This window comes from Schistocerca nitens, chromosome 9 (assembly GCF_023898315.1).
Source record: "Schistocerca nitens isolate TAMUIC-IGC-003100 chromosome 9, iqSchNite1.1, whole genome shotgun sequence".
In the NCBI taxonomy this organism is placed as follows: domain Eukaryota; kingdom Metazoa; phylum Arthropoda; class Insecta; order Orthoptera; family Acrididae; genus Schistocerca; species Schistocerca nitens.
This window is the reverse complement of record NC_064622.1, coordinates 119,592,398-119,607,742: the sequence shown is the minus strand read 5'-3', so window position 1 is coordinate 119,607,742 and position 15,345 is coordinate 119,592,398. Positions and strand designations below refer to the sequence as shown.

The 15,345-nt window shown below is 44.4% G+C and overlaps 1 protein-coding gene across 1 annotated transcript in view; it reads right to left on the bottom strand.

The window, feature by feature from the left end:
* Nucleotides 1–15,345, bottom strand: part of LOC126204047 (roundabout homolog 2-like) — a 318,078-nt gene that overhangs the window by 46,575 nt on the left and 256,158 nt on the right. Inside the window, exons 14-16 of the mRNA XM_049938471.1 lie at nt 14,548–14,819; nt 5,684–5,846; nt 5,493–5,602 (exon numbers count right to left, since the gene is read on the bottom strand). Coding sequence (XP_049794428.1) covers nt 5,493–5,602; nt 5,684–5,846; nt 14,548–14,819 — 545 coding nt within the window. The remainder of the gene's footprint in view (nt 1–5,492; nt 5,603–5,683; nt 5,847–14,547; nt 14,820–15,345) is intronic.

Genomic DNA, 15,345 nt, shown 5'->3' with positions numbered 1-15,345 from the left:
AGGCGCTGCCAGTGGCACAGGACACATCTAGGAGGATCATGGCACATTGTTTCCTGTAATTAAATGCTACGGTTGTTTCTTCCACCAGACATAGGAGCTCGAGAGGCGAGGAGTGTCATGCTAGGAACCCGATCTGCTCCTGAAACAACACTGCTACGGTCGTTATTGAGCTGCGCTAGCAATACGCTCTCGGAAACCTTGCTCAGCTCGGAGGGGAGCCTGATAGTCACGTAGCTGGTAGGATCTGCTCAGTTTTTCCCCGGTTTTGGGATTGCTATTACGACTTTCTTACGAGATGAGGGATACTTCTTATGAGTGGGGAAGCTGTTATAGATACGCTCTCTAGAGGCAATTCTTGGGCATCTAGGCCCTGATTTGATCATTCCTATGTGGCAGCCGTTTGAAAGTTTGCTGTGACGGCCTCTATCTCCAGATCTTCTTCCGGTTCAATGGACATACATACTTGGAGTCGTTCGTTCACCAGTTGAATGTGGGCGTCGTTGACGGACTCCGCCATGGGTTCAAAGTTGTTTTCAGATAGATCAGCTGTAGCGTTTGCTTTACCCGGTGGAGTGTCGGTCTGACCAGCAGCAGTTGTTAACGGTGGCATCTTGGGCTGTCTCTTCGTAATGAAGTGGGCTACGTCCCATGCAGTGGCATCAGGTCGAAATGCGGCTATCTTTTCCACCCATCTACAACGTCGGTGCCCAATTAAAGCTGTCCTAATTTGCCGCTGAAGGAGATTTTAACTGCGTGCTGTCTTGTAAGGCTCCACTCCTTGATCGGTCAGTTCCTCTTCCAGATAAGTCGAAGACTTTCCCGCTGGATGGCTGGGTTCCGTGCTCACGGAGTGGAAGGCGTCACTGCTACAGTATTGGACGTAGATATAGAACTCCATTATTCATACTGGTGCTAGCTTCGAGTACATAATCACCGATTTTGGTTTACACCTGTCGGCGGTATTCATCCGAGTTGGATTTTAGCTGTGTTAAGATGCCTATTTATAGTGGTGAACTTTCCCTCTGTGGAAAATACCACGTGGAGGTGATCAGGTGAAAGCATGTGTAAGACTTCCGTAGTAATGAATCCAGGAATTTACTTCACGATACAGACATCGAATACATACGGCAGGTTTCCATTGGCTAGATAGCTGAGGAGTTCTTCAAGTCCATATACTTACACAAAGTAGTGTTCTGCTGCTCTGCGTAAGGTGGGGGCAGTGCGAGTGATTGTCCAGTATTGCCACACCGTGGCATTAAGGTCCCTGACGATAATGTACTTCCCTCTAGTTTCGATGAGGTTAGTTGCATGCCCTTTAGGGCCACGAGGATGATGGCTTGTCTGGTCTTCAATGCAAATGAAGTGGTTTCTTCGTCGTGTAGCGCTGGCTTCGGTGCAGTATAGTGGCACAGCCGGTTCCTGACCTAGACAGCAGTTCAACTTCCAGCTGTAGGGCGTCGGTGCGAGAGTACGCACAATTGGGACCGTTGGTTCGCAATGCAGGTTTTAATAAGTTTCAGCCACCACACAAACGTCAAAGATCAGGTCCTTCATGAATTGCGTGAACAACAGTAGGTGGTCGTACGTGCCGTTGGCACTCCAAGTCGAAAACCTGATGACTTCAGTTAGCCTATTTCTAGGTATATCCAGCTGGTTGATTCCGCTGGTTATCATCAACATGATTCCGTTGGCTTCCTGTACCGTCGTGGCTGCGACTGATGGCAGCCGGGGAACGGTTTCTTTATTTCAGTAAGAGTTTACGAAGTGCATGTACTTGTCCAGTAATCTCTGAAATGCTCTGCCGTGGTCTGTGGCACGACGTGGGACTGTTCGTCTTGAAGTTTGCTCCTGGATGAGCCTCAGTTCTGCATGAGTGGCAGCGGCTGCACCCTTGCCGACATTAGGGACTAGCTGATCACACCTATCCATGTAGAGCATTGCATCATAAGTATGGGGGTTGGAACTGCTGTTTTATGCGTGGTTGGCGTTGTGGTGCAAAGATGATTTTAGGCTGCTGGTAGTAGCGGATGCTGTATTTTTCGCGGCTTTACTGAAGGGGACTCGTCTGTCAGCGTCTAACGTTTTTGTACCTGATGTGGCCTCTGTAAATGGATGGATGTTTGCCTTCTATTGCAACATACCGCTGGAGATGCCGAATTTAGTGGACATTGACCTCTGCAGTATCCTTGGTCACATTTCACGCGTCTCGGTGCCATCGGACAATGACGCGCCAGATATTCTTGGCTGATTTAGCATTGGACTGGGCCTCTGCTAGATCGTAATTTTTCATGAGTGACAACTTTTCTTCAGTGACAACTAGGTTGTGAGATCTCTACTTGTGGAAAATTTTTCTGTGCTTCTCTGTATCCAGAAGGCCTCGGCGAGACTTTCTGTGAGCGTGGAATCTTGAGCCACTCGACAACTGTGGTGGAGTATCCCATTTCTTACACTTCTGATTTTACATCGTCGTGAGGGATAGTCGCGGGGAACGTTTTAATGGCAGCACTCATCCATTCTGCTTTCACAGTCGGGAACGTGTTACACGGAATCCTTTCAGCTACGATCATACCTATCCCTTCAGCTACGATAATATCTATTATTTTGGCATAATCAGCAGTGCTCGTAATCATAAACTTTGTCTCCGCCAACTTGTTTGGCGGCGAAATATCTACCGCAGTACATCTTTAGGTAAGTATTCAGCTTTTTTTAGTCGTCCGAGTACTGCAGCGCTACAGGTGATATCTTCTCTAATCGTTGTTGCTGGTGTGTTGTTCTCCAGCCCTGCTTGTTGTTCTGCTGGCTCTTCGCCGCGTAGGGCGTTGAAAGAATTACTTGTTTCTAGCGCAGGTGTTCCACGCTCTTTCCTCAGTCTGGTTAGCTTCTTCCTAGGTCACTTCCATCGGTGCCACCTGAGACTAGCGGCTATATCGGAATGTTTACTCTTAGAGTCTCAGGTAAATTAATGCACATCCGTGTTGCCTTCACTGACTGAACCCGTACCAGGAAACTTCTCGCATTCCGGCTTTGTATATCGCGTCTCGTTAGCCGGAGCGACTGAAGGAGCCGCCGAGTACGGAAACTCCTTCGTCATCGAGGCAGGTGCTTCGATCGCATGCGTAAACAACACATCCTTTCGACTCGAGCTCGCGAGAACCACGAGAATAATTCCCAGTCGTCTCTGTTTCGCTTATTATGATGACGCTATCGTAGCAGTTTTAGGTGGGGAGTGAAACTTCCTGGCAGATTGAAACTGTGTGCCGGACCGAGACTCGAACTCGGGGCCTTTGGCGAAAGGAAGTTTCATATCAGCGCACACTCCGCTGCAGAGTGAAAATTTCACTTAGGTGGGGAGTGTTATGAACTATGGTTGCGTTAGATACCGGTAGTGGTCGGGCCTGAACTACCACTGCCAACCGCAGAAAACAATTGCGCTGTAGTCACTACCAAATGCCTTGTATACTCCAATTTGCTTTGCGTTGTATTTCTTTTTTTTATTTTATTTTCCAGTTTGGTTAGAGTAAAGACACTAATAGTGATGCATGAAGAGATTATTCGAATGAAAATCTCACCACTAGAAAAGCAATCAGCGACAGTTATGTCAGTTCTACTGTCGCGAAAGCACAGAACGCGGATGTGGGATGGCAGCCCTTCGAGAGGGAGGCGGTGTTTATTCCCGCACACTGCTCCTCGCCCCTCGGACAGTCAGAGTTCCAGTTTGTTTATGGGCTCTGCCGACTGCCACGATATACTGCCCGCGTAATGTATACTTTCCTTATCGAGTCAGCCGGCCGGTGTGGCCGAGCGGTCCTAGGCGCTTCAGTCTGGAACCGCGCGACCGCTACGGTCGCAGATTCGAATCCTGCCTCAGGCATGGATGTGTGTGATGTCCTCAGGTTAGTTAGGTTTAAGTAGTTCTAAGTTCCAGGGGACTGTTGACCTAAGAAGTGAAGTACCATAGTGCTCAGAGCCATTTGAACCATTTGAACCTTATCGAGTCACGTGCCTGCAACGCCACCAGGCCGCATTCAGTCGCAAGGCGGGCAGTGGTCTTAATGTCTGCCTCATCACAGTATGCTCCGCATGGACAAGTATTGACGCGAGAGTATGACATCTGTTGTTGCTATTTCAGCAAAGCCATCTCTGCTTCCGCCATACGTGATTCACGGAAATCACGGGAAACACAGACGGGATTCTGAACCCGCAAGTCCAATACCTAAATCACAAACATACTACAGAGGACAGTTACCGAATACTGGCTGATACGTTAAATGTCATGCAATTGATCTTTTGGGCAAATGACGTAACTGACACTTGCAATGCGGAACTTCGAGAGCAAGTTCAGTATCTCTGGTGGCTTTTTGGAGTGAACAATGATGAATGAGTTTCTCCTTTTAACGTCCGTACTCAGATGCTTGGCGAAATAAATAAATAAATAAATAAATAAATAAATAAAAACATAAAATAAAAAATAAAAATCTACACTCTATTCTGTTCCGTATAGCCCTATTCCTTATCTTCCTATATCATTTTATGTTTGTGACCAATAAGTGAGATGTATAATGTATGAAGATACGTTATTGCTACTGAAACGTCGCCCATCCGTAATGCCTTTCTTGTAGCTTGCACTTTGTGCAGCTTCGCATCTTTCGCTCTGCTCGCGAAATACTGTGCGGCTTATGTTCTCTTGTAATGAAATGTTACTTCGATTATATTTTATATCGCACAAATTTTTTATATAATGAAAACTGCGATAAATGACGGGCACGATCAAAATCTCCAACAATCACAGTAGACGAATGAGGGTGGAAAATATTTGTATGGTACTAGACACCAGTGTTTGTTCTTCTGTTGACAGATGTTCTTCAATAAAACCAAAAAGTAGAAAAATTCTTCCAGGTGACAGGCGATTCGCCTTTCCTATCGTAGAGCAAGTTATTACCATCGTTCCTGTGCTCGTCCATTGCCTCGTTTGCTGTTCGATCAGTATAATAAAACTTCCTCTGGTATTCTTCCTTCTCACATATTCTTTTCATGCAAGAGTCATCTTTATTTTCCTTAACTCTATACTGTTTTAAAAATGTTCGTTTCTCGTCGTTTATCTAACCACTTTCGTACAGCCTTGAACGTATCTCAGAAAACACTTCTCCAATGTATATATGTTGTTAAATCACTCTGTGTTTGTCTTCTACGTCGATTAAAAAACTTCATAATAACGTAGAGACATATCAAATAAGATTCGTGGGATCCGTGAGATTCCTCAGAGTTCTTCTTGCAGCTAAAATCCGCCAGACGTCGTGGTCACAAGTCACTCCAGTACTTATAAAACGATAAACAGAAGAATGCTTCCATATTGTACCTGCAGGGACGCAGCTAGGCCCAACTTGGCGATAAAGGAACGAGTCAAATATTTAATCATATTTCACCATCTCATCTTGTTATTTTCCCTTACTTCTTATGTTAGGATGAAAGAGATTCTGGTGCTCGGAACGAACCTGCAGAAGGCAGCTCACGTTGCCGTTGGCCGTGTCTGAAGGCAGTGGTAGCTCCGACCAGTTGCTTCTGTGTACATGGGTGCAGTGCTCTGGGTGCTTGCCGATGTTATCTGGAAGCCAAGATGCGACGCGTTTAGTTGAATTTACACCTTTCTGTATTCACACAGTTTACAACTCCCTGGTTGGGTTACCTGGATAAAAGTTCTTGTCTTCGGAGCAAGAGCTGCTTGACATGTATCCAGCGCAAGAGTTTGTGTCCGAACTCAGTAGAACGGTATTCGCGCAGGAGCCGCTGGAGTTGGATGTCTTCATTTCCATCTCGTGATCCGACTTCTGCTTTGTCTGGCACGTGTCCTGGAAATACAGTCCACAGAACTTATTATCTTCGAGTAAACTCTTAATAGAGCCGCTTTGATGTTTCTCTGTTTCCATGTTCATCTCCTAAATAAAAATATCTTGCCCATTTATCTGCTTTTCCCAGAAGAAATCATACATTTTCAGGTAGAAGTTATCTGACATGGACATTAGCGTGTCTCGAGCACGTATGGATTCAAATGCTAAAATTACTATTATTATTGTGTCCTGAAAGTGCTTATCATTCGTAAAAATATGGTGAAATGTTTCGTTGCCAATGCAGTATTGTTGTTTAAAGAGTTCTTAAGATTTCTGGACGAAAGATGTTAATAACGTACCGCGTGGGTTCTCATCTGAAATTACGTTTTCCCATCAGTGAAAAGAACTAAACGTGTATTGAGATCTCCATTGCTTATACAGATCTAAATTATCTTTTCGTACTTAGCTGCTTCTTTTGGTGAAGAAAACTAGTTAACTTCTATAAGATATTTAAAAAATTCTACAAATTAGCCATATTATATGATCTGTAAATCTAAGTATGTAATCACAAAGTAAACAGAAGTTGCGCTTAAAAACTAACACAATGCCTAATTGTAACTTTAATCTCTGTTATTTTCACAGAATTTATTGAGGTATCATTGATGAGAAGAAAGGTGGGACATGAATGAAAGCCAAGGGAGAAAATGATATCTTCGATTTATGTGTGAAGAAAGGTGGGAAATGAATGAAATGAAATGGAGAAAATGATACCTCGATTTATGTGTGCATTTCTTCATAGAATCTTTGACAGATTGGTGTTGTTTTCTCTTAGCAACTTACTACGTCACTCTTCTCCTACGTTTGTGTCTGTACAGGCAGAATGTTAAAATAGAGAGTACTTTGTGCATGAGTTCCAGCCAAATAACACACACTTACTTGATTTCAAATACCTTGATGATGAAATGACGTACAAATGCACTGTGACATGTGACTACCCCCAGGAGGGTGATCTGTTCCCCAATCACTGGAAGGTTGCGATCAATTGAATGCAGTGTTGCGGCTTAGCTGAGACATCCGCTATGGCACAGGTAACACTGAAAAAGCCCTTTGACAGCAAGCAGTCTGCAGTAATTAGAAGTTCAATCGGTATGAAAACGATCGTTAATGTGATCAAGAAAGCGTAATTAGAGCTACGGTGGCCGCATGGACTTAATATACCCGGTCCGACAAAGTTCGGGGGAAAAAATTGATAGCGCCGACACATGGAATATTCGGAACCCTACATTACTGGCACATTTATACTTTATAAGAATTGAAATATCTGAAATTACACGGTCGTAATGTAACAAGCTTCTCTTGAAAATCCAAAGCTCACGTACCTACATGTGACGGACATTGTAGAGAGATGTATGACCAATGTACAACTCGGACAGTTACTGACTACAGTGAATTGCAGGGTGAATCACTGAGAGAGCAGGTGTCCATTATATACAGGGTGGTCCATTGATCGTGACCGGGCCAAATATCTCACGAAATAAGAGTCAAACGAAAAAACTACAAAGAACGAAACTTGTCTAGCTTGAAGGGGGAAACCAGATGCCGCTATGGTTGGACCGCTGGATGGCGCTGCCGTAGGTCAAACGGATATCAACTGCGTTTTTTTAAAAATAGGAACTCCCATTTTTATTACATATTCGTGTAGTACGTAAGGAAATCTGAACGTTTTAGTTCGACTACTTTTTTCGCTTTGTGATAGATGCCGCTGTAACAGTTACAAACATATGGCTCACAATTTTAGACGAACAGTTTGTAACAGGTAGGTTTTTTAAATTAAAATACAGAACGTAGGTACGTTTGAACAATTTATTTCGGTTGTTCCAATGTGATACTTGTACCTTTGTGAACTTATCATTTCTGAGAACGCATGCTGTTACAGCATGATTACCTGTAAATATCACATTAATGCAATAAATGCTCAAAATGATGTCCGTCAACCTCAATGCATTTGGAAATACGTGTAACGACATTCCTCTCAACAGCGAGTAGTTCGCCTTCCGTAATGTTCGCACATGTATTGACAATTCGCTGACGCATGTTGTCTGGCGTTGACGGTGGATCACGATAGCAAATATCCTTCAACTTTCCCCACTGATGGAAATCCTGGGACGTCAGATCCGGTGAACGTGCGGGCCATGGTATGGTGCTTCGACGAGCAATCCACCCGTCATGAAATATGCTATTCAATACCGCTTCAACCGCACGTGTGCTATGTGCCAGACATTCATCATGTTGGAATTACATCGTCAGTCCGTCATGCATTGAAACATCTTGTAGTAACATAGGTAGAACATTACGTAGGAAATCGGCATACATTGAACCATTTAGATTGCCATCGATAAAACGGGGTCAATTATCCTTCCTCTCATAATGCCGCACCATACATTAACTCGCCAAGGTCGCTGATGTTCCACTTGTCGCAGCCATCGTGGATTTTCCGTGGCCCAATAGTGCATATTATGCCGGGTTACGTTACCGCTGTTGGTGAATGACGCTTCGTCGCTAAACAGAACGCGTGCAAAAAGTCTGTCATCATTCCGTAATTTCTCTTGCGCCCAGTGGCAGAACTGTACACGACGTTCGAAGTCGTCGCCATGCAATTCCTGGTGCATAGATATATGGTACGGGTGCAATCGATGTTGATGTAGCAGTCTCAACACCGATGTTTTCGAGATTCCCGATTCTCGCGCAATTTTTCTGCTACTGATGTGCGGATTAGCCGCGACAGCAGCTAAAACACCTACTTGGATATCATCATTTGTTGCAGGTCGTGGTTGACGTTTTACATGTGGCTGAACACTTCCTGTTTCCTTAAATAACGTAACTATCCGGCGAACGGTTCGGACAGTTGGATGATGTCGTCCAGGATACCGAGCAGCATACATAGCACAAGCCCGTTGGGCATTTTGATCAGCATAACCATACATCAACACGATATCGACCTCTTCCGCAATTGGTAAACTGTCCATTTTAACACGGGTAATGTAGCACGAAGCAAATACCGTCCGCACTGGCGGTATGTTAAGAGACACCACGTACTTATACGTTTGTGACTATTGCAGCGCCATCTATCACAAAGCGACAAAAGTGGTCCAACTAAAACATTCATATTTCTTTACTTACTACACGAATATGTAATAAAAAATGCATGTTCCTATTTAAAAAAAAACGCAGTTGATATCCGTTTGACCTATGGCAGCGCTATCTAGTGGGCCAACCATAGCGCCATCTGGTTTCCCCCTTCAAGCTAGACGAGTTTCGTTCTTTGTAGTTTTTTCGTTTGATGCTTATTTCGCGAGATATTTGGCCCGGTCACTATCAATGGACCACCCTGTATATATTAGCTCAATTTTACTGTTTCGTATTACCGACCCATCGTGGAATCCCTGTTCAGTTCAACTTCTGTACTGAAAACCAGTTTTTTTTCTAGATTAAAATAATGGTATGATAGTAATCTCTACCGTCTCTCACAACAAACCACCATACCATATAGACGTGGCTACTACGACCTGGGTCTTATCAATAGGAATCTTGTGGCCTCCATCGTGTTAAACATGTTGCTCTACAACTAATTTCCTCCTTTTCCCTTTCCGACATTTGTCTTTACGTTCCTCTCTACTTTTTCCCACAGTTCTCGTCGTGTTTCATATGTATAATCGAACAAAGTGGTCCAACTATAACATTCATATTTCTTTACGTAAATGAGGGTTCCCATTTAAAAAACGCGGTTGATATCCGTTTGATCTATGGCAGCGCCATCTAGCGGGCCGACCATAGCGCCATTTGGTTTCCCCCTTAAAGCTAGCCAAGTTTCGTTCTTTGTAGTTTTTTGTTTTGACGCTTACTTCGTGAGATATTTGGCCCGGTCACAATCAATGGACCACACTGTATAAATCATGAGAAATGTCTGTCTGTTTGGTATATTTGGCATTTTATTTGGAATGTTTACCACTCTGAGCACCTCTGCACACCGGAACATCAGTAATACACATTCTTCGGCAATCTGTTCTATTACTAAGTAGAGCTCAGGCGAGCGAAGGATTCGGAAGTAGCTGTAGACCTACGATGGGGAGAGGGGGTTGTGTTATGGCAGAGTATGTAGCCTAGACATCAGATATGCCGCAGAAAGAAGGAATTTGTTGTATCAGATGATTTAATGTAGCATTAAGGATAAGGAATGAATTTTGAGGGGATCCTGTGGTGGGATAGCACTTTGGAAAAAGTAATTTGCATTAACCTTTATTTACTACAAGCGCTAGTAAAACAATTTCTGTAAGGTAAAGATTTCATTGTATTTAACAATACATACATGTTGGTACCTAGAGTATATCATCAATCGTGCTTTCAGTGTTCTATTAGCTTCCTCCTTCTACTGTTAGTTAAAGTATTTTATTAAGTGAGGCAAAGAGTAAGTGTTATGTAATCTACAGATTGTGCACTAAGGGCAATTTTATGTATGTGACAATGCTAATAAAAAGTAATAGTTTACGTTAGTACCAGTCTTTTGTGGGTTATTAAAAGCGTTTAACCTAATTGCAAGATACTCTCCTACTAATTTACAAAATATTTCGCGAAACATAACCTCTTATTAGATGAAAAGATAGATTTGGCAAAATCTCCATTGCCACATCTTGCAACATCGCGTCTGCAGTGCCGCATATTTTCAGAAAAGGAGCAAAAGTTTAATTTGAAAAACAAAACCCCGAGAAGTAAGTTAACAAGGCAAGTTGCCACACAGTGATTTATTTCAGCTTGTCATTCTCGGAGTGCAGAAAGGTCGGACCCGAGTTCTCCGTTGCGAAGGTAAGAATCTGTAGTAAGGCCTAAACGAGCTCTTGTGAGAATATTAGAAACAGTTTTCATATACAACATTTCACATAAATTCAGTGAATGCAGGGCATAGATTTTGTTACGCAACAGTTAGGCATTGTGTGTGATGGTTTCATGAGAAAGTCATTCTGAGTGTTGCTGATAACTAATCTTCAGTATCATTTAGAAATAGTCAGTTGCGTTTCAGATTAATCCAAATCACGTACCTAAACAAGGAATACGTGTATAAAAATTCCTGTTTAAACACGGTACCAAAGGCGATTCTGGACCAGACTCGGTAATCGGAATTTCAAAAGTGTTTGTTTTCACATTGCTAGGAAGAAGTATTGTCACACACACAGTTTCCAAAAACTAAAAGTAAAAGTAAACTAATTAGTTTCAGGTAGTCAATGTCGTCCTCCAGCTCCGTTCCTCCTCAAAACCACGGCGCAGGAGGATCGAAACAGCTGGCCTGCAAAGCATAGACTTTGCTGGTTCAGATCACTTTCCAATATCGTCGCATGGTTTTCAGCGGTACCTGATGGCTTCCAACCCGTATATCACAGGAAAGAAGAGTTGAGTCCCCAGGTCTTGTCAGCAGCATCAGAAGTTGTCAACTTCGTCGTTCTGTTGCACATCGCCATGCAAACTGTCTTCTTCAACCGAACAATGTGAGTAAATGAACGCCTAAAGGTCAGCGGTCGTTTCACTGAAGGCCTTTATGTCACTTTCTCAGGGTTTTTTTGTGTGTCGTTCCTGATTGGTTGGGAGGTTGATTTTCAGGAGGGGACAAAAAAGCGAGGTCATCGGTCCCATCAGAATAGGTAAGGATGGGGAAGGAAGTCGGCCGTACCCTTTCAGAGGAAGCTTCCCGGAATTTGTCCGAAGCGATTTAGGTAAATCACTCAAAACCTAAACCAGGAAGGCCGGACGCGGGTTTGAAACCTTGGTCCTCCCGAATGCGAGTCTAGTGTGCTAACCACTGCACCACCTCGCTCGGTGTCGCTCATGAGCCGTATGGTGTCTGAAATATTTTCGTCGACCATATATAAAAAAGTTGCACGATTCTAACCTCCACCACAGAGTTGCCAAGAGATGTTTTTGTAACGGGGGTTTTAACGAACTTCCCGCCGTGTGACACGTTAATGAAGTCGTTGGGGAGAGGTTCGGTGAAGTTTGATGCCAGAGTAACATCATTAACCCACCTTACACCTCGTATGAAAGTCTGCGCTCGGGCCTTTTTTCGCACGTGTCGACACCTTGCTGCCTGAAGCGTCTTCGAGCCCGAGGATGACGTCACAGGTCGCCTTGCTTTTGTACCATTGCAAAGGAAAGTTGTAGTCACCGCATTTTGGTACTGTAGTTTGGGAAAATGACGGGGTTCTTTTGCACAGAGTAGATGCAATGCTACAGGGCACTGATTAGTGGTTTAGAAGGAGTGATTATTCTAGTCCTCTCTCATGGGTCCATATCAGGCTTCGGAACTTTATTTAGCATGATAGTATACAGTGTTACGTGTAATAAAATTAAACTCTGCATGAACAGTCCATGAAGGCCCAACGGTACCGACCGTCCACCATGTCATCCTCAGTCCAAAGGCGTCACTGGATGTGGAGATTGATGGCCGTGAGGATGTTGTCGTTCTCCCGGCCGTACGTCAGTTTACGAGACCGGAACCGCTACTTCACCAATCAAATAGCTCCTCAGTTTGCCTCACTAGGGCTCAGCGCACCCCACTAGCCAGCATCGCTCGGCATACCAGATGGTCACCCATCCAAATGCTAGCACAGCCCGACAATGCTTGACTTCGGTCATCTGACGGAATCCGGTGCTACAACCGCGGCAAAACCGTTGGCATTACGTGTAACAGAGCACAGAAATAATGCTGGCGCCTCAACAGACACAGGTCTACGGAACAATATGTCGCATCATTTGTGTCGCATATGGCACGGCGTTAAGAGTGAGTGGACTAGCATCGTTAAAAGCATGACTTCGCCCGACAGTGCGGAGAACAGTGGGCAGGAGAAGGAACGTTTCAAATGGAGAAACGGATATCGAGACCTCAGGTCGCGGAGAATTATGTTAGGCCTCACTCTGTTTGGTTAGGCTATAAACGAAACCATACGGTGATCAACCAAGACAGAAAAAATTGGTGTTCCAAGATGTGAAGTACAGGGCTTGGTTGAAGTGGGAGTGCGCTGTGGTAGAATGCGCAGAGGATACGGTGGCCGATGCACAGTGACCAGTTTTTGTCCAAAGTGCCGGACGTGTTCATTCGTTTGTTTAGAAAGGGAGGCCGCCATTGTTTGCTCAGTCTCGGCCACTCAGTGACGTGCCGCGACGACATAAACGAGGCGGAAGTCCTACAGTCTTTCTGAAACGATTTTAAAGAACTATTGGGCAAAAAATTATTTTTGCGTTGGTTATAGCTTTGTAGATATTTCCATTTAAGTAAGTTATTGCGCGAAATTGGAAGAAGTTTTTGATTAAAAAAAAAAAAGAACAGAGTTTTAATCTGCCAGGAAGTTTCATATCAGCGCACACTCCGCTTCAGAGTGAAAATCTCATTCTGGAAACACCCCCCAGGCTGTGGCTAAGCCACGTCTCCGCAATATCCTTTCTACCTGGAGTGCTAGTTCTGCATGGTTCGCAGAAGAGCTTCTGTGAAGTTTGGAAGGTAGGAGACGAGGTACTAGCAGAATTGAAGCTGTGAGGGGGGGGGGGGGTGTCGTGAGTCATGCTTGGGCAGCTCGGTTGGTAGAGCACTTACCCGAGAAAGGGAAAGGTCCCGAGTTCGAGTCTCGGTCCGGCATACAGTTTTAATCTGCCAGGAAATTTCATATCAGCGCACACTTCGCTGTAGAGTGAATATCTCATTCAGGCGTAGCTATAGTTTTGCGTTTGGTGCATATTACATAATATGTTGGTGCTCATGAACTTCAGCTACTATACGGAATTTTTCATTAGACATGGTGGATGTCTGTGTCTGCCAAGACTCTCGAGGTAATTTATATGATGTCGCACACTAATTTGCCATCCGATGTACCAGCGATAAAGACAGAATGATGTCTCCACATAATTCCTCATATTTCATAATGGTAAATGATTTCAGATATTGAAATGAGTATTTTGCCATACGGTTACTACATAAGACATCATCATTTACTGTGGTATTTCATTAGCAACGGCAATAAGTAGATGGTGAAAAGAGAATTGCTGTGATCTTTGGAACAGAATACGTGAAGACATTACACGTTTATTCTTATGCTAAGGATATGCTTTTCCATAAGCTACTGGCCTTACTTTTCCTCAGTTCATCGCTTAAAAAATTTGATAAACCATGGTTTCAGAGCTCGGTTGCAGTCCTGTCTGCACAACATGTTAGTGAGGTGACATTGTATAAACACCGATGTATTTTGGGAAAAGAAGCAAATTTGAAGAAAAAGCATGAACACTGTAGGTGTTACTTAAAAATCACGTCACATGGCACTTCTCTGAAAGTTACACATGATCGGAAAGCGAGGCGAAAATAAATCACTGCTTTTATTGCTTTTGAGCGGAATTCTTTACAGATAATTAACTAAAGCAGAGATGGCAATATACCTTTTTCAGTGGTCACCATGCAAATGTGGGCGAGGAGGGGCTCCATTTATTATTTACAAAAAATGTGAGTGTAGACTTCAGTTTAGAACGGTACCTCCCCTCCAGTCCTCGGCATTTCCCCTACAACGCTTGCCCGTAACCCCCACCACTACCGCTCTCCCCATGCATGCGCTGCCGTCTGCGCGTTTACCGATCACGTTAGTCTGTGTGGAGCAGGAGCGGGTGGCGGGTGGCGTTTGGTGGTCCAGCTTACCTCGGCGTCCCTCCTGGCGGGCAGCAGGCTAGTGGTGGCATACGGCGCCGGCCTGGGGTGCAGCGCCAGTAGCAGCCCTCGGGCGTCCACCTCGGCGTACTCTGCGTGGGCGGCGGCCAGCTCCTTGGCCGTCTGCGCCGCCCCCAGTGCCGCCGCCTTCGCTTCGGCGCCGCCCCACGCGCTGTCGCCGCCCACGCCGACGCCGCTGTCGATCCACAACGTGTCCTTGCCGTCCGTCAGTTTCAGCTGGCAGATGTCGTTTGCGTTCATCACTGGCACGGAAGGGTCAGGTGTAACAATGGCACTTGCTAGCTGCGAATTGGGCAGCCTAAAGACCTACTCCAGTAACAAGTCGCTTCATCTTATTAACATACCCTGGCTCTAGCAAGAATCATTCTGTGTGCGGCTGAGTGTATGACAATTGTAAAACTAACTACCAAATTAGAATTGTGTGAGAATACAGGTTTCTTGGTGAATTTTACTGAAGAAATCTTCTCCAGTTATAGGCAAAATTAAATTCTTAACCTATAACTCGAATCATTCTCTATACAGTATAAGGGCAATAAAAGTTCTAAATAAATTACTGTTCTATAGGAACGCAGGAGTAGAAGTGTCGTCCTGAAATAACATTCCGGCAGGTTTTCTACTGGTCACCATCAGTGATGCTACTTCGCCTGTACAGCAATGTACGGTAAACTCGGTAAAACGTTCTTTCAAGTAGACACTACCATTCGGCTGATAACCAGGGAAGATTTCTCCAGTGTAATTACAAGTGCGTGCCGCATCTAGACTCGAACC